This window comes from Hippopotamus amphibius, chromosome 8, assembly GCF_030028045.1.
Source record: "Hippopotamus amphibius kiboko isolate mHipAmp2 chromosome 8, mHipAmp2.hap2, whole genome shotgun sequence".
Taxonomy (NCBI): Eukaryota; Metazoa; Chordata; class Mammalia; order Artiodactyla; family Hippopotamidae; genus Hippopotamus; species Hippopotamus amphibius.
Window position 1 is genome coordinate 143647768 of NC_080193.1, and position 19682 is coordinate 143667449.

At 40.9% G+C, this 19682-nt stretch overlaps 1 protein-coding gene across 1 annotated transcript in view; it reads right to left on the reverse strand.

The window, feature by feature from the left end:
* Positions 1 to 19682, reverse strand: part of ABCB11 (ATP binding cassette subfamily B member 11) — a 76853-nt gene that overhangs the window by 10690 nt on the left and 46481 nt on the right. The window contains exons 18-23 of the mRNA XM_057747093.1: positions 17474 to 17576; positions 11196 to 11360; positions 5896 to 6000; positions 5647 to 5808; positions 3137 to 3340; positions 1612 to 1853 (exon numbers count right to left, since the gene is read on the reverse strand). Of these exons, the coding sequence (XP_057603076.1) occupies positions 1612 to 1853; positions 3137 to 3340; positions 5647 to 5808; positions 5896 to 6000; positions 11196 to 11360; positions 17474 to 17576 (981 nt within the window). The remainder of the gene's footprint in view (positions 1 to 1611; positions 1854 to 3136; positions 3341 to 5646; positions 5809 to 5895; positions 6001 to 11195; positions 11361 to 17473; positions 17577 to 19682) is intronic.

The window sequence follows — 19682 nt, forward strand, 5'->3', positions numbered from 1 at the left end:
ATTAGGGCCTATTTTCCTAATGTCCTCCAAGGCTTTCTCAGATCGTCTCCCCCTCATCCCTCCAAGGTTCCCCCATCCCATCACACCACACGCATATACATGTGCGCCCAGTCCCTTGGTAGCCTGACAGCCTTAGGCTCTCACTTCTGGACTCACAGCTAATCTTATTAGAAGAGCAGACTCCAGCTATAGAGAAAGGAGTGTAATTCCCCTGACTGGGCTTTGCTGCCCCTACCTAAGAAGAGTCAGCTGGAGACCTGCCTTCTTTGCAAGAAGTAGAGTTCAAATAAGGTAGATCAATGAACCATCCTTATTCAAGTCTTCTTGATTTCTTTCAGCATTAACCAGTATGGTAGATTGTGGAAATGCTTAATTCATCTACACATTCCTTTGCAATATGGCTTTTTTACTCTGTGATATTGTGATTTATAATAAGAAATATATATTTGGTCTTCTGTCAGTTCCTGGCATGGAACTCCTAACCCCCTTGGGATTTCCCAAGTTTTGAGAGGCTCAAGGTGTCTTTTGTTATGTTACTGAAGTGACTTTGGTTAAAAACCTAAGGTTGGGGCTTGGTTGCCAAGAGAGCCAACCACGTGATTAGAGGGGTGGAACTTCAGTCTCTTTCTCGACCTCAGGGGAGGGGAGAGGCTGGAGATTGAGTTCAATCGCCAACGGTCAAAGATTTAATTAGTCAGGTCTGCAAGATGCAGCCTCCCTGAAAACCCAAAAGACAGAGTTCGGAGAGCTTCTGGGCTGGTGAGCATGTGGAGATTTGGGGAGAGGGGCACTCCTGGGGAGGGTATGAAAGCTCCAAGCCCTTCTCACATACCATACCCTATGCGTCTCTTCCCTCTGCCTGTTCCTGAGTTGCATCCTTTTATAATAAAATGGTAATCTAGTAAGTAAAATGTTCCCCTGAGGCGCTCTCACATATTAATCAAAGCTGAGGACGAGGTCATAGGAATCTTGGGTCTATAGCTGGTTGGTCAGAAGCATAGGTGATGACCTGAACTTGCAATTGGCGTGGAGGGTTGGGGGAGGGACAGTGTTGTAGGACTGAGCCCTGAACCTTTGGGAGGATCTAACGTTATCTCCAGGTAAATAGTGTCAGAATTAAACTGTAGGACACCCAGCAGGGGTCAGTGTTGTGTGATAGTACTGTGAGAGTAAAGGAGAAACACTTATAGGAACCTCTCAGCAAAAGATGGGGTCCATTCCTCTTTTCTTTGAATCTGGGCTTGGTCGTATGACTTTCTTTGGCCAAAGCTATATTAGAAAATGTGATGCATGCAGAGACTTGGCAAGTGCTTGCACGTTGGGCTTGCAATTTTCTGTTGCCCTAGGAACTCTGAAAACACAATATGAAGAAAACAAGCTCAGCTGCTACTGGGCCATGTGAAGACAGAAGGCCACTCAGAAGCCTGTCTGAGTCAGCCCAGTCCACAAGAACCACCCTGACAACCTACACAATCTTAAGAAATAACAAATCTCAGCTGTTGAGGACGCCACGTTTGAGATGGTTTAAGCAGCAGAAGCTAACAGCTAGAACCAGACTATTGCTCTCTAGGATGCTGGTCCTGCATGACTTTGGCCAGATAAAACCCTCACCTGAACACGTAGCTGAAGTGGAGCCCCTCATTGGGAATTAAGTAACCTCCATATCTGTAGGAAGCAGAATTAGCGACAAACACGATGCACTGGGAAAAACCATAGCAGAATCCATAAACATTCGCTTTTCGGATGGCTGTCTTGTACGGCTTCTCCAGTTCCGTCTCAAACACTTCTGTAAAGTGCCTCTCCTTTCCAATCCCAGCCACAGTGCGGATATTACTGAGGGCTTCGTTTGTAATCTGAAGGATGAAAAAGGGTTTTAGAAATGAGAGAGCGGAGATAACCACTTTCATGACGTTTCCGGTGGTTACATGGATTAGATCCGGTGCAAAGTGCAAAGGGCAGGAGGTGGTACACATCACAGCCAGCGGCAGCATCTGGGGACACAGAGAAGTGGCTGGAAATCAACTCGACTGGACCCTGAGACATCCCATCAGTTCCATTCAAGTCCTGCTTGATACTAACATGGCTTTGTTGCCTCTACTCGTTGAGGAAGGGAGAAGAGGGGTAAAAATGGTACACGAGGTTGTCTTTGTGAATTCATTTGAAACGTCCAAAATGGTATCTTTAGATGTGTCTGAGACAAAAGATTGTTTAATAATACAAACTTAAAATATTAGATTCTATTTCTTAAAAAATTAACCTGACCAAATACTATGCAAGATAAATTAAAATTGAGTATGAAGTTTATCTTTTAGTCTACACTACGAATTTGTATTCATTTCAATTCCTAGTCTAGGGTAAATAATCACTTTCTGAATTAGTGTCCTATCCTAAGGGGTACAAAAGTGGGCTACTTTCCACCATTGGCCTACGAAATCCTTTTGGCTCCTGCCCACTTGGACAGTGTTCACATTCCTTCTTTAAAGAGAAAAAAAACCTAGTTTATAGTAAATGTGTTAAAAGGTGAAGGTGTGTATACCTGTGTGTGTGCTTTCTTATCCCTGATAAATGTCTATGCTACCATCTCTTCGTTTACCTCGGATAACCAGATTTAATTAGAACATACTCTTGAAAGTGCATCGCTAAAACCCAAGTGTATTGGAGACTTAAACTGTATGTATCTCATGGTTCTCTTTGGGAAATACATTTGCAACAAGTCTAAGCAGACACTGAAGTGTGAACGTTAAAAGCATGTGCGATTAAAAAGATAACTCTCCTCTGTGTGGGTGGCATGACCTGGAGAAACCATTAAGCCGAAAAAAACCCAACAGACGGGAAAGTGAACTTTCCTCTCTTGCAAAGGAGAACACTACACCAAATTGGGATGTAGGAAAAACTAAGTGTGAGAGGAAATTGAACACGTAATCCTCTGTGTCTGTCCTACTATTGACATCTGCTCGATCTCATAGCATCAGAGGCATGTATGAGAAAGGCTAATGGGAAGTTTCTAACCATGAGTGTTTGCAGGCTGACAGCTTCCTTGCCTGTCCGCACCCCTCTTTCTCAGCAGTCTGACAGCTGCTCAGCCAGAAGCCGTCTGAAAAGTTGGCCGGGGCGGGGGGGGGGGGGGAGGAGTTACCTGTCCCGCGACCTCCAGAGCGTCCTTGTCATGAGTGGCAAATCCCATCAGCATCCTGGTCTGTACCGCTCCCGATAAAGCCAAGAAGGGAAAGAAGCACACTATGACTAGGCTTAGCTTCCAGCTAAAGGAGAAGGCAATGATCACGGCCACAGTGATATTAATGAAGGAATTCACCAGCATCCCAATCTGAGAGCCGGCAGCCTGCAAAGCAAAAGCCATCAACCAACCTCAGACACTCGGTCTCTGCCTAGATATCATGAGAAAGCTACTGGGTAGCGAACTGATAGGTTTTTTTTGTTGTTTTTTTTGTTTTTTTAAGGTTTTTAAAGTAACATTTATTTCTTAAAAGTTAACATGTGCGTAATAGCGAACTGATAGGTTTTTAAAAATTATTTTGATAAAGTATGCATAACATAATGTTCATCATTTTAGCCATTCCCAAATGCACAAGGCAGTGGCATTAAATACCTTTACGATGTCATGTAACCATCACCACATTTATTCCCAAACCTTTTTATCATCCCTAACAAAAACTCTATACCCATCCATATTAATCCCCTTCCTCCCTCTCCCCAGCCCCCGTTCACCTCTATTCTATTTTCTGTGTCCTTTACTCTGCCGATTTTAGGTACCACATACAAGTGGAATCATATAATATTTATCCCTCTGTGTCTAGCTTATTTTACTAAGCATAATGTTTTCAAGGTCCATCCATGTTACATCAGGTATCAGGATTTCATTTATTTTAAAGCTGAATAATATTCCATTGTGTGTATATACCACATTTTGTTTATCCATTGATCTGTTGATGAAAACTTGGGTGGTTTTCTCCTTTTGGCCGTAATGAATAACGGTGCTATGGACATGGTGTACAAGTATCTGTTTGTGTCCCTGCTTTCAATTCTTTTGGATATATACCTACCGGATCATATAGCAGTTCTATGTTTTAAAAAGGGAGGGCCTTTTAAATAATGAGTCCCCCGCCTCGCCACCCGCCACCGCCAAGCACGCGAAGGCTGGATTAATAAAAGTACATCTTATTCACAGCTTCTTGGGAGCTCATCTGTTGACTAATCTCATTTCACGGTTGTCAGAGCCAGACCAGTCAGTGTGAGATCAATTCTAGTGATAAAGAATAACCTGTAGAAGCTCCTTGCAGATTGAAGCTTGCAAAAATAGAAGAGATAAGACTATGGCTTTTTTATTTATTCTAAGGTCAAGAATAAGGTGAACTAGACTATCAAATACTCAGATGATGGGAGTAAAATTGGTGCAAACTTTCTTTATGCAGTAAGACAATGCATATGAAAACTTTTCAAAATGATTATACATTTTGACCCAGCGATTACATTTTGAGAACTAAAAAAATAATCAAGGGTATGCCAAGCTTGATGTAAAATGATATAAATTGCTTATGGGTAGGAAGGGGGACCTAGATGGGTAATTCTTTAAGAAATGATGATATATTAAAATGACAAATTAAGCAGTCATTAAAAATTCATTGTGGAAGAATATATAAGGACCAAAATAGGCTCACATTAGATTGTTTCAGGGGAAAAAAGAAAGAGCACAAAATAATAGGTACAGTGTGACCCAGAGACTGTGGGAAACACATGTAAACATAGAAAAAGCCTAGAATGATCGAAATGAAAATTTTACAGGGATTTTCCTCTGAGTGAGAGGATCGCATGCTCCTTTGAAATTCCCTATATCACTGTTCATATTGTCAGCTGAACTGGTAGAATTCGAGACACACAGTACAGCACTACCAATCCAGCGGGTTTCTTCTTCCAAGAGCCTCACGGACAAACCATGGCTTTTCTCTTTCCTCTTTTTCTTGCTTTCATAGAAAGTGAGTAGTGGTGTTGAGAGGCAAACTGAACTCTCATCACTTTAATCCAAATGCCTGGTTTTAGAACGGTGTAGCCTCATCTTGTGCACGTGGATAAATCCCCGACCAAGGCTGCAGGTTCTGGGGTTTAGAAACCACAGCTTAGTCTCCCTTCGTCAGAAAAGATGGCCCTTGAATGTGTCAGGATTCTAGATAGCAATCATTTCCGTCTTTCCCTCGGATTCCCAGCTGGGCTGCTCAGAACAGCTTCTTTTCCTAAGACTAAACTTACAATCCGGGCACCTGTGAAAGGAGGCTTTTCTCCATATACCCTCTGGGGGTGCTAAAAAAATAAAACAAAACAAAAAAATGATCTGAGAAAGGAGTCTTGGGAAAGTTCTTCTCCACTGCTAGATTCAGAGGAAATTCAAAACCCCGACAGATTTTGCTTCATGCCGTAACACGGATTCTGGGCACTGCCTAGGAGACGACGTGCATTAGCCGCTGTTTGTTAGCTTTGGAAACTGGTGAAAATGTGGCTCTGGGGTATCCTAATCCCGCGATTAGAAAATACATATGTGTGTCTCATAGGAAATACATACGTGATTATCAAAATACGCAAAGGAAAGAAAGTCTACTCCAGTTACTATATCCCTGGTTTCCCCCGACGGCTTACCCCTTGAACTTGGGAAGCATCTGTAGCAAGCCTTGTGGTCAGTGCTCCAGGGCTATTTCTGAGGTCATCAAACCAGCCAATTTCTTGCCCTAACATTGCTCTGAAACCCAATTTACGTAGCCTTTTTGTGAGAAGTTCCCCGGATTTAGCAAAAGCGTATCCCTAAAACATAAAGGAGTCTTTAATGATATTTTAACATGAGAAGGGGGCACATAGCTGAAGTGCTTACTGAAAAACAAGATTCCTTACCTGCAGAAACTGAGTGCAAAGAGATACACAGCCTATCACTACAAAGAGCAGGCACACACCGTGGATCTGTGACCTTTGTTCTTCTTTGTCAGGAATGGAAAAAGTCTTTGCAAGACAGTAAGCAAGGAAGTAAATTTATTATTACAAACAATAGCAAAAGAAATCAATTCAAATATGTTTAAAAGAAATTCCTCTTAGGCATTGGGTTAAAACCAGTTCACTTTCAACATACTAGCATTTAATCAAAGTTAACCATGAATCTGTGTACTTAACTCTCTGTGGGAAAGGAAGGCTGGTGAATGAAACCCAGTGGTTATGACTGACAGAATTTTTGTTTTGTTTCTTTGCCTGATGTAGGTAATTTTATTGGCTTTTCTTTGATACAGATGAAAAATATGATGAAATGGCTCAAATCTTTACATAACTAGGCAAGGAAAAAAGGAAACAAAGGAAGAAATGAAGGAAGGACAAGAGGAAGAAAAGAGGGGAAGTTACTTGAGAATCTGAGAATATTATTCTGGGATGAAACTCAAAGTATTATCATGACCTATGTCTTCCCCCAATAATAAAGATGGTTTTCCCACTCCGGTTCCTTGCCTATTATTAGTTTTACAGATTATTTATATATACAAATAATAGCATCATTAAAAATCAATTGGTGCACACACACACACAAAGAGCAACTAACCATCAAGGCATTGACTGGAATTAGCTTAGGACAGAAAAGCTTCCATCCATGAGAGGCTGAAGTTGTTGCCTCTAAATCACCAGAAGCTGAAAATATTCCCCTCAAAAAGCTACGGAAATTGCAAGTGGGTTTTCTTTCAATCTATAGCAAGTGATAAACTATACTCATAAGTATAACCTGAACTTACAGGCCCATGCTCAAGTAACTGATTGGGGCCCAAGCTGTTGCAATAAAAAAATGCAAAGAACAGCTGCATATTCTAATGACATCGCCCTACAGTGAGATAGATTTTAGGTACAAGAAAGCCTTCCTAATTCAGACTAAGTGAGGAAACTGTGAGGGTTCAGAAAAACTATTCATTAGAGAGCTGCACAGTAACTCCTATTTATTGCTCTGCATTAATCTGAGTAACTAGAACAATGCCAGCAAGCAGTTGCTCAAAGGAAACTATTTATTCAATAAATATTTACCGAGTGCCTGCTATATGCTAAGTAAATCTCCTGAAAACAATGTATACGACTCCATTAACAAATCCTTTTTTTGTAAAGCTGAAGTAACCTGTTGAAATTATCACAAATTCCAAAGTTGGGGCAGGGGTTCTAAATTAATGAGATGTACTGTTTCTAGGACAGAGTTTCTGGGGTCTTTACAGTTCTTAGTAATAAAGAATACATTCTTTCTTATTGAACAAAGTGTGTTCAGAAGATGCTGCAGTCATTCATCCCAGCTTGGAATAACTCACACAAGTTTACTGTTTACAAATACAAGGACTTAAAGATGTATTTCAGTTTGGTTTTAAAAATCACTATACAGGGACTTCCCTGGTGGCGCAGTGGTTAAGAATCTGCCTGCCAATGCAGGGGACATGGGTTCGAGCCCTGGTCTGGGAAGATCCCACATACCGCAGAGCAGCTAAGCCCGTGCACCATAACAGCTGAGCCTGCCTGTGCTCTAGAGCCCGCGAGCCACAACTACTGAAGCCCGTGTGCCTAGAGCCCATGTTCCGCAACAAGAGAAGACACTGCAACGAAGAGTAGCCCTCACTCACCACAACTAGAGAAAGCCCATGCACAGCAATGAAGACCCAAAACAAACAAAACAAAACAAACAAACAAACCCAACAAAACTTCAGTTCTATTTGGGAATTCTCTGTTGGTCCAATGGTTAGGACTCTGAGCTCTCACTGCCTCAGGGCCCGGGTTCAGTTCCTGCTTGGGGAACTAAGAGCCTGCAAGCCATGCGGTGTGGCCAAAAAGAAAAAAGAAAATCGCTATGCAAATCCCCCAAACTGTGATGCCACAATTCTCATTCCTCCCTAAGGTCACCTATTATAATCATGGACTATAGCACTGCAGATTAGCCAGTTTAACTCTTACTTTATAGATGGAAAACTAAAGCCCACAAGATCAAGTCCTTTGTCCAAGTTCATTTAGCTAGTGGCCCTTAATAGATAAGGAAATGCCTGGTTTCCAGATTCCAGCGCAATGGTCTTCTTTTGGGCATGCTCTCTTGGCTCTTGGTATTACCCATCTTCTCAATGTTAAAAAAGAATGTTTGGCTAATATTCAAGATTGGACATCAGCTATCCATAATTTTTCCCTCCAAAATTCTCCTGCATGAGTTCTTTGTATATTTTTATTGAAATGAAATGCAATCCAAAGGATTGCCCATCCACAGGTTCTTCTGTTTTTAAACTAGCTGTAGTTTGAGCGCGCATCTGCTCCATTTCATAAAGGTAAGTTTGTTTAAGGAGAAAACGAACATTCATTAGACTCTTGCTATTTACCAGATGCAAATGTGTTACTTAACCTACTTTAACTTAAATGAGGATTTCCTTAAATTGGGGCTCCTAAAACAACCCAGTGAGGTAGGTTTTCTTGCCCCATATTAGAGCTAAGGAAACTAAGACTCATCAAGGAGAAGTCACTTGCCCAAACGCACACAGACAGCACAGAGCAGAGACCATGGCAAATAACTCCAACATTCATGCTTTTCCCCAGCATCCTACATCCAGACTGCTGTGCTTGCAACACTTGGCACCTTTTCTAAGTCAAATAGACCCAGGGAAAGTGAACCAGGGAAATTACGCCTTATGTGTACATTGAGGCTTCGCTAGATTAGCAACCAGGCTCCTAATGCCTTATCATTTGCGGGATCCTTGTTCCAAACTGTGGTCTCAATACCAAATGTGAATACTGTGCCCTTTAGATATGTCAGAATGAAAATAGCGCAATTAAAACCAGACAATTACTTACTCGTGATTATAGCCTGGGAGATGAAAGCATCATGAACCCACTGATGAATATGTGATAATTATGCTGAGACAAACAAAAACAACCTTATTTATCAAAGATGAAAGATAGTAAAGCTTTATTTTCTTAGCAGAGACAACCCTGTGAGAATATTAAGGATGAGCAGATTTGGGATTTCACCAACTACATCCTGCTGCTCTGATCCTTCCGTCCTTAAGTGAAAAGCTCAATCGCTCAGGCTAGGATTTTCTGGTTGTGACCAGAAGAATCACAGAGAATATTCTCACCACCAGTAGCCAAGCGGTTGCTCTCAGAGGGCAGGGATTACAACTGAACCATCCGTTTTTTTTTTGAGTGTGCCATTTCATAGACCACTAGAGCTGGAAGGTATCTTACAGATCACCTTTGTCAATCCTTCCTTTTATAGTTAAGGAACCTGCAGCCCAGAGAAGTCGCATGATGTGACCCCAGGGCAGAAAAAAAGTCTCCTGGGGCGGAATCCAGGACTCCTCCCAAAGCAGTTCATACACAGGGTTTGGGTGAAGCTGAGTGAGTACATTCCCTATTCTGCATTTATAGGAGAGAAAGAGATGATCAGCAAAGGAGCTGACATCCTGATTTATTTTAAAACAAACATCTAGGGCATAGTCTTGGGTCTTAACAGATTCAACACCATCCCCTACACCCTCTGCATCTACATCACTGCTCAGCGGAGTGCATTTGAGCGCCTCTGCTTAGTAGTATGTCAGCTTTATGAGAGCAGGAGGTTCTGCTTTTCTTGTCCCTCACTGTGCTCCTAACACCAGCAACAGTGTATGGCGAACAGTGAGTGATCAATAAATATTTGGTAAGTGAGGAGTGGATTTTTCAGTTTGATGTCTGCCTTCCTTATAGACTGGAAACTCCATTAGCGAAGGCGCCCTGACTGACACTGCATTCCCAAGTCTAGGTGGCGCAATCAACAAACATCTGTTGAATGCATGAAAGACAGTTCTGTTATTCGTAGGATATTGTACGTACTAGATATTGAGGAATATAAGTTAGTTATTATTTTTAGCACAATCAGAAATTCGGTTTCCCAGAGCAGCCCCATGTCTCCGATTTTCCACCTTTCTGATGCTCTCCTCACTCCCCGCAAGGGGGAGGTGTGAACACTGAAGCAGGGGCTGAGCCCCTCCCTGGAGGATTGATTTGATTCTGTTTGTGGACCTTGCAGGTCTTTCTCCACAATTCGCGCCCAAGGGAACTTATTTCTGGTCAGCACCTCTGCCAGAGAGACCGCAAAAGAGAAAGAACAGTAGAGGGGGAAACTAAAACTTAGGACTCTCACAAATCCTTCAAAAACACTGGTGCTAGTCCTGGCCCCATCCGCGAATGTGACCCTGCGTCACCTTGAACAAGCTGATAATGTTCTCCAAATCAGAGTCAGGTTTGTCTCCCTGTTGACCTCACAGGATCCGTGTATGTGTAAATTTCAACTCAGAAGATGCGGTAGCATTTTGACGACTAATTTTGCAATGATAAGGTTTTATTGGCACTTGGCTCTGCAGTCACACCGCCTGGATTTGAATCCCGGTTCTACCACTTACTCCCCTAAGGTCTTCACGCCTTGGTTTGCTCCTTTGTCAAATGAGAACAATAAGAATACCTACCACAGGTGGTTATTAGGAAAGTTTAGTGAACTATTATATACAAAATTCTTAGATAGTGCTAGTTGGATACTTTCAATTAATGTGTGTAGTCATTATTATTTTATATTATTTTATAGCAATAAAGTCAAGTGGAGAATATCAAGACTCCTAGGAGGTGAAAAACTGAAATAAGCTTATTCTTTATCCATGTCTTACTTTACTTCTCTCTTCAGTTTCCTGTTTTCTCTCTGCCTCCCCATTTCAATGGTGCAGCCAGCAAAAGAGCGGAGCGTTACACAGCCTGCACAAACATCCGCTATTACAGGTCAACCTTCGTACCTCAGCTGTTCAGCAGATCGAAATGGCCCCCCTGTCCTTTTGTATCACTCAGCCAACCTGCTTTGCGTTCTGATTTGGTTTCCACATAGGTACATTGCCTTCTTTTGACACTAAATTTGCAGCCAGCGTGCTGTTTTTTTCAGACATGATGCCTGTCGGAAGGTGCTGCCCACCCAAATGAGAGACAGTTTTACCTTCTTACCTCCTGTGTGATGGAGACTGGAGACATTTTTAATCCTTTAGAGATAAGGAAAAAAGAGCTAAAAAAAGAGCTTTAAAAAAGAGCTAAATACATTACAACAAAGAGTCAACCTATCAAAAGTGACAATATCCACTGATAGAGAAACCAAAGGTAGGAGGAGAAGAAGGCTGGTCCAGCTGCTTGCTTACCCCAAGAATCTCGCTGAATAAAAAGGCATATAAGGGTGTGACTGTCCCGTTGACAGCTGCACCCACGGCCCCTACCAGCATGTAGGGCCATTCTGGAGCATTGACTTTCAGAATCCTCCTGACTGGGGCAGGTTCAATTTCTTCTTCCGCAGGAATGTTCTTGTCCTTGAGGGGAGAGGGAGTTACACAAATCACCTAAATTCTTGCATACACTCTTTTGTTATGCACCCACCCCTTTAGCATTCACAAATTTGAGTCATGGCTTGATTGGTTATGAGTGACCGCAAAGATCTATGAGACGAAGTGATTGGTTATTTTGTGAGAGATGGTTCTGAATTGCTTGCAACCATGCTGTGACTTGGATGGGATGGATTTTAGAGTGTCTGCTCATCTGAAGGTGAGCCTGTAGTTCTCATGTCACAATTGCACAGGTATTAACTCTTGGAGAGTGAGAAATGTGTTGGATCTGTAAGAAAAATAACCCCCCAACTTAAAATAGTTGTTGTGCTGTAGTGGTATTTACAGATTTGAGGACTTGTGAAATTTTCAAGGTATGCCCTTCATAAATGTCAAAGCTCTAAAATCTAGTAACTGGCTAGAGCGCTAAGGCAGGCCAGTGTATCTAAACAAGGCAAAATAATTTTTAAAGGGTATTAAGTGGTGTTGACGGTCATCAGTGTCATGTTTTCTATAACGTTTTCCTTAATTAGTGCCCAGAAGTCAATGGCAATCAATTTGGATTTCTAAATCCTTCCTTTTCTTCACAAAGAGTAAAAATTATTTCAAAACTTCCCTATCCCAATTTCTTCAGTTGTCATTAAAGTGTCAGGGCCAGCAAATTTTTATCCTCTTGATGGCAAACACTGTGTTCAGAATCTCATCATTTTCACTATCATCTTTCCTGGCTACACATACTATTCAGTGCTTGGTCTTTAGGCCCATTATTCAATAATTTGTTAAATTTATTGCCCACTTTGTTTGAGAAAGGATTTTAGGTGGCTTCTATAGATCTGTATTGATTTTTTCACTTTTTCTATAAAAATATACTAAAAATGTCTACAGCAAATTGACCACAAAAATATCAGTGGTCTCTTTCACTAACACGCAGTAATTTATCCCTTAGGGAGCTGAATGTCAGGAACAGACGAGAGCAAGGGGCTTCAAATACTATCCTTCTGCTTCCAAAGTCAAAGACTGCATTGCCAATTCAATTTAAATAAAAGCCTGGTGTCCCTGTCATTCTAGTTACAAGCCAAGCAGGATGGAAGAACAGCTCAGCGGGTGATGGACTTGTCAATGCCTCTGTTTCAAGTTCGCTCTTGGCCAGCCCTCAAGAGTTGCACTTGTCATTACTGCTCACTCGTGCAGCAAATCCTTCAATGATTTCATCTCTGACATCTTACTAAACTTTAGGAAATCAATGCAGAGAGGAAGAAGGGTGCCTGGGAAAGCATGAGGGAATTAGGCATAGAAAGAATGGGGTTCTTGGATGAGCCCCACGTGGCCACCAATGGAGTATATCACCAAGCACCTTAGCTCTCTGGGGCTCAGTTACCTCCTCCTCAGAAGGAAAGAGGTGGACAAGGTTGTGTGGGGGAGACGATTCTCCATGGGTCTCTCGTGTTTCTGCACATCTTGTGAAAAGAGGCACCGACTACCTTTGTTCAGCTATTTTTTCAAGGGCGTTTGTATAGCAAATAGCCTTGGAGGACAGAGGTAGTGTCTCCATCCCAAGAAAAGGGCAGATATGCTTGTTGCCCATTATAAAAACATCAGATTCCTTGAGCCCGGGATTCCTCTCCCCCTTCATCTACTGGTATCATCTGGTTCTCTCTGCATTGACTTACGGGGCGTGAGGTTGGGCTGAGAACCCGTGCAGATGCTGTGCTCTGACGCCTGCTTGTGCTTTGAGTAAAAGGTCTTTTGTCTCTGACACAGAGCTCCTGTGTATTCTGCCGGTATCCAGGAAATTGTGTCAGGCAACTTGATAGCTTGTAATAGAGCAAAATATCAGACCCTCTACAATTCTAGATGGTGGTTGGTGTCCAGATCCAGATACGTATCAGACTCATGTGGGTTGATGATTAAAAACACAGACCCCTGGGTCCCATCAACAGAAATTCTAATTTAGCAAGCCTAAGTATGAATCTGTGTCTTAAAAAATACTTCTCAGGTAATTCTGATGAAAAAGCCCATTTTTTTGAGATCCTCAGCAGTATACAATATCCAAAACTCCTTCCAAGATTAAATGTCTGGGATGCCACGTTTGTATGCTTTGAAAGTGTCAGCTGTGCGGTACCATCTAGGGATATTAAATTTCAACATTTCCTGGAACCACTATCCCACGGGATGGTCCACCCATAGTCTGACATGATAGAAGTTTCCCTGGTCTTCTGATATCTGAAGGTATCCCTAAACCTTAACAGCAAAACGGAAGACATTTAAAAGCAGTATGAAGTACCTTTCGTCCAGTAGTCAACATTCTAAGATAAACTAACAAGAAGAAAAATTTAATTAATTTGAAAAATTTTCTTTTGTCCCCTGTCATTAAAAGTTTGACTTTAAAGGAAACTATGCCCCAGCCCCCCAAAAGATGAGGCTATCAGGACCAAATGACACAAACTAGGAAATATGTCCCTGAGTAACTGACTTTTGATTGACTTGGATTTGATATGGCTAAAAGATAGTAGAAGAATAAAAGAAAATTAAAGTCATTATGTACAAGAAGGGTTTTTACTTCTGGGATTTTGCAAAGCTAAAGGCGAATTTACTCATATAAAAAAAGCTAAAAAGCTATATCTATATCTATATCTATGTCTATATCTATATATATAAAATAAATTCACAGCAAACCAGTAACTCTCACAGAGAGATACCCATTATGAAAGTTTATATATGCATCCTCACTGCAGTGCTCCTGCCTCTATTGTGTCAATGTCAAGTTGCACAGTGCTCATTTGTTTATCATGTGTAAAGAAGTATCCTGCCAGCAGCTCCAGGGCAGGGAGAAGGACAGTGGCTCTTGCTCATCTTTGCATCCCTAACACAATACCTGGCAGTGATAGGTGTGCAATCAATGTTTATTGGATGAAAGAATGAATGAAGCTTTTATGCCCATGGTGCATACACGCAACAAAACATTTACTTAAAAAATATTGATCACTCACTTACGATGTAGATGGTTCAAGCCTAGACAATGGGCTTTTCCCAGCTTCCTTCCTGCAATTTCCTTGTGTAGGTCGGGTGAAAATATAACTTCCTACTTAAAGCTTATGTCCCAATTTCTGCACTTTGTTGCATTGATTTCGTCTGCCAATCCACAGGGGTCTCCTGCCTCGATAACAACTTTAAGATACAGTGACAGGAAATGGTAACTATGACCAGGAGTCAGGGACTTCAAATGATCAAATACTGTTGGTCATTTTTAGAGATCCTCTGACCTATCTCTTAACCATTGCCTAAACCCTATCTGTAAGTTAGCTGTGATGAAGCCATAGGTGTCTGATATTTGACCTTGACTCAGTGTCCTATATATTCTATCTTGTTTTTTAATTTCTCTGAAAGAGATGCATAGATATTAGAGACTGGAACCTCTAGCCTGCAGGTTTCCTCTAATCCTAATCTTAATTTTATCAGCATTGTGACTCAGATCTGACTCCATTTACAACAGCCAAGAGTATAGCTCGGAGAGCAAGAGAAAACAGGCTGTGGTCATAGCTCCGTCACCATCTAACTATGAGATGCTGTGTCAGACACCCCACTTAGAGTTTGGAAGGACAGACATTTGAAACCATTTCTTTCAAGTTTTCAGAATCAAAACTCTAAGAGACCACAAGGTGGAGATAACGCCTTTACATAAGTAAAACTTTTGCATTGCCACAGAAGATAGAACATCTCCCAGTTAATGGAAGGTCAGATTAGAGCTTCTTCATCAAAATAAGAAAAACAAAAAAAAAGTTTACCAGTGCTTGATTCTACAGAATTTAGTTGACTATTAAAACACTTTAAAATTTACTTGGATTAGAAAGTCCATACTTTAACCAAACACGGTTAAATTTTATTAACCCTGATTCTGTTGTTTCCGTTTTAAAAAATGTAATTTTTAAATAAAAAAGATTCTAATATAATTATCATACAAATGAGCAGTATGAAGATAAGCATAAGACCTTTTTCACTTCGAACTTTAGCAAAATCACATTGACGTCCCTGTCACTTTTTTCCTTTCTTCCATTCCTTTCCTTAACTAGAGAGAGAAATCAAAGTGTTATCTTTTTCAGATTACACTGATTTATGGAGCATTTTTTTTTTTCTAAAACTAATCTCTATATTTGATGTCAATTTCCTCTTATTTAAAGAACTCCCTTCTGAATGTCCCCTGCCGCACGAGCACTCTGGGAACCTGGTCTTCAGATCTCCAGGAAATCTGATCGCTCTCGGCCACAACACCGAGTCATCTACCAGCTTCAACAATAACAACAAAATCAGATCCCCTTTTCCTTCCTTCCTAACTCTCATGCTTTTATTGTCAAATATTTACCCAGAAACTGGGGGGAAAATTAAAATGCAAAAACTGAACATGATTGGTGCTGTCATGTTTAAAATGTCAACGTAGTGTTTGGTTTTTTCTCCCTTGAAGCTTATTAAACTCCTTATATAATGCATCTTGTCGTTATGAGTGGCAGCACCATGGACATAAGTGGAGAACCTATTGCTAGAACTGGAACAAGTGCGGAGACCTTAATGGCCAGATGCAGTAAGCCACCGCACTTGCTAAACGTTTCCTCTCCCTGGATTCATCCCACTGCTCCTGAGACAAAGTGTTCTTCTATGAAACTTATTTAAACCAACTCTATTAGATATTGAGACCTCTATCTATCCTTTATTAATATATTAAAGCCAAAAGAGAGCCTCAATAATCCTTCCGTCATAGCCATAAGATCGTAAGTAGTACTTTATTCCAAATTTGGCATTGTGAATCAGTGTTTATAATTACTCCCAAAGTGGATTCTCATACTGAAATTTTTAAAAGACAATTTGAAATTACATCATGCATATTGGATGTGCTTGTAATTAAAATATTCTCTGACTCATTTTCTTTGATAAATCTTATGGTTTGGACTTTATTTTACTGTAAAAATTTAATTTTTCATCCTAGTTTTAAAATCTTTTGATGTTCTACTACATGCAGCTCTGTAACTAAACAGAAAGATGAAAGCGTCTGTAGACCATGGGCAGATTGGAATGGGACTCAACCGGTTCTAAGTTTACATGTGTCAAATAAACAGAAATGTTTGCGAAGTCACATGGTAACCAGATAAAGGAGCTTCCAGTTAGGTTTGACAGAGCTCTTCTCATGGCAAAGCAAGGTGCCCAGGCTGATACAAACACAAATAATAGATAGTCACCAACTTTGAGAAGCTTATAATTTAGTAACAGGATAAGACAACATGACCTGAAAAAAGCCTCAGTAAGGAAAACTGCCATGAAAATATTCAAATAAAGAGTAACGGGGGATCAAAAATGGGATTATCAGGCCTGAAGACTGAAGCTCAGTGATTAAGAAAGGCTTTGAGGAGGAGGGATGGCCACCTTATGTGAAAGACTGTGCGCACCACAGCACTGGACACCCTGATGAAGAAAGTTGAATATTGTTACATGTGTTGATTCGTCTCTCTCTTTCATTTTTATGTTGTTTTGAATGATGTTAAAACTAACAGTATTAATTTTAAATGCACCCTAAAACAATTATTATAAAATTGTATGAAGCAAACAAATACCATAAAACCTAATCAGTCCCCAATAATTTAAAATTTGCTATAACTTGTATATCAAATATTTCTGTTGATCAAACACTTTTGCCAAGATTATTATAATTTAAGAAGGAGATTTAAAATTTTACAAAAAAAAGTTTTCAGATATTCTTAAGAACTTTAAAAGGACACCTACATAATCAAATAATCTGCTAAGTACGTGTAATTTGCCTATGTTTATTAGAATGGTTCATATAAGAATTATCAACTAACCCTTAATAGTTCAGTTCCAGTTACCATATAATCTTAAAAGTATGTAATTAATTTGTGTTTCTTTTAACATATTATGGGAAACATCATGGAAAATTTAGACTTTCCGACAGGTCTTAATGGAGTCTCTGATTTAGTTCAACTTAATGAAACAATACTAGATAAAGGCCTCGGAAACTCATATTCTAGGCTTAAAGGGCATACAATAGTCCCCAGGAGAGACTTCTTCCCTCCCCCCATGAGCAAGTGGTGCCTGACCTTTCTGTCCTCTTCATAAATAGACTTATGATCTACAGGTGCTAAGGGAGGTTCATGTCCCAGGTAAGAAAGCTGAGACTTGGACCGTTGCCGGATGGAAGCTCTGTAAGTAAACAGAAAGATGAATTAGTCTGTGGATTGTGGGCAGGTTGGAACAGGACTCAGCTGGTTGCAAGTTTACATCACTTGTGTCAAATGAACAGAAATGTTTGCTAGGTCACATGGTAACCACATAAGGGAAATTCCTGATCAAGTTTCATAGAGCTATTCTTTTTTTTTTTTTTAAGATCTTTATTAGAGTACATAATTGCTTTACAATATTGAGTTAGTTTCTGCTGTACAACAAAGTGAACCAGCTATACGTACACATATAGCCCCATATCCCCTCCGTCTTGAGCCTCCCTCCCACCCTCCCTATCCCACCCCAATAGAGCTATTCTTAAGGCAAAGCTAATCAATTTGGTTGCTGTGGACACCAAGCTAGGCCCTGATTCAGAGCATACCCGAGGAGGGAGAAAGAGAAGGGGGGCAACATTTTTCCACTAGTCCACCAGAAAAAGGTCCAAGAGTCAAATCCATTCCAAACCCACATGGTTCTACTAATTTCTGTAACAGCAGTGGTCCATGGTTGTTACCTCCCTTCCGGTTGTAGGTCTGATCTCTCTCTCTCTCTCTCTCTCCTTCTCTCTCACCCTGATGTTTGCTTTGGCATAATGCCACCTGGATACTAATGGACTGGTGGGAGGAAACAGGGCCATAGTGAAATTTTCTCCAGGCTATATACTGCTGCTAGGGATGGATTTAATTAACAAATCTCTTATTGAAATATAATTTCACTTGACATGTTCATTCATTCGCCAGGAGCTCACTGTGCACCTACAATATGCAAATCAATGCCAGGTGCTGCGGGGATACAAAGACTGGTCAATTACAGACTTCTCCCTCAAGGAGCTTAACACTTTATGGAAGAGCAATGCATGCAACCAACCCCGATAGAAGGAAGAACATGGTAAGTGCTATAAGGAAGGTTTAAATACACAGTATGGAAATTTGAAGGAAAAAAGAATGTATGTCAGGTGTTACCATGAAAGGCTTCATAGAGGAGGTGGTTAAGGTAGAATCCGGTTATCTGTAGGCTGGAGGGAAGAGCATTGCTGCTTGATAGAAGAGTATAAAGAGGAGCATGGCGACAGGGTTACTATTTACATATACTTAGTATAGGGCAGACACAGGAAGTGATTGACTCAAGTTGTTTTGTTTTTTCCATGAGATTTCTGGAAAGGGGACTCTTACTCTCCTCTAGGTTAAACTTGAAAGTATGTGACACTGGAAGCTGTTGGCAATTATGTCAAGGAAAGAAGCTTCCTGAAAAATAAATACTGGAAAAAAAAAAAAAAAAAAAAAAAAGGAGAGCTGAGAAGGGAAGGGAAAGAAACTGTATGTATCTTGGACAAATCATCGAAGCCTCAGCCTTACCTGAAGCCAAAACATCCTTGGGCTATTGAGTTATGTTAACTTAGTCTTTCCCTTTAAAGGTTAAACCAGGTTGGCTTAAGTTTTTAGTCATTTGCAAATAGAGTCATAAGAGACAGAGACAATCTTGAAGGCTTGAGAGGATGGACATTACGCTATCAAAGCACTTAATCTGGGAAGCACCGTGCAAAGGGAGAGACGCGGTGATGAGGAGATCTGTGTCAGCTCCGGCAATGCTATCCAGATGGAGCTATTCATAAGTCTCTATCATCCGTATCCAGGTGACGTTAGACGAAAACAAATACCAAGGTGGTGTCTGCTTATTGTAGATGCTCGTCTAGCCTTCTTGAGAAGGCAGCAGTGTATCTGCTTCATGACTCCGATTTGTTCCCACATTCTGTTGACAGCATCGCTGTCCTCTCAGTCGCCAGGTTCAACAGGTGCATTTATACCAAGTCCTCCCTCTTCCTTGCTCTTGCTTAAACTCTTGCCAAGTCTCATTGTGATCAGGCCTGAAACCACACCTCACCCCCCTCCCTGCTACCAAACTGGCCTCTAGGACACCCCAAGTCCCCTCCCACTTGGCCTGAAACTCTGCAGCAATAGAGTCATTTCTTTCAGTTAGGTAACTAAGGTCGAGAGGTCATCTCCCAAAAGGATGAGGAATAAGTATGTGTCAGCTGGAGAGACAAGAGTGCCTGGCAGGGCTGAGACTTAAGGTTATGGGAAACAGAGC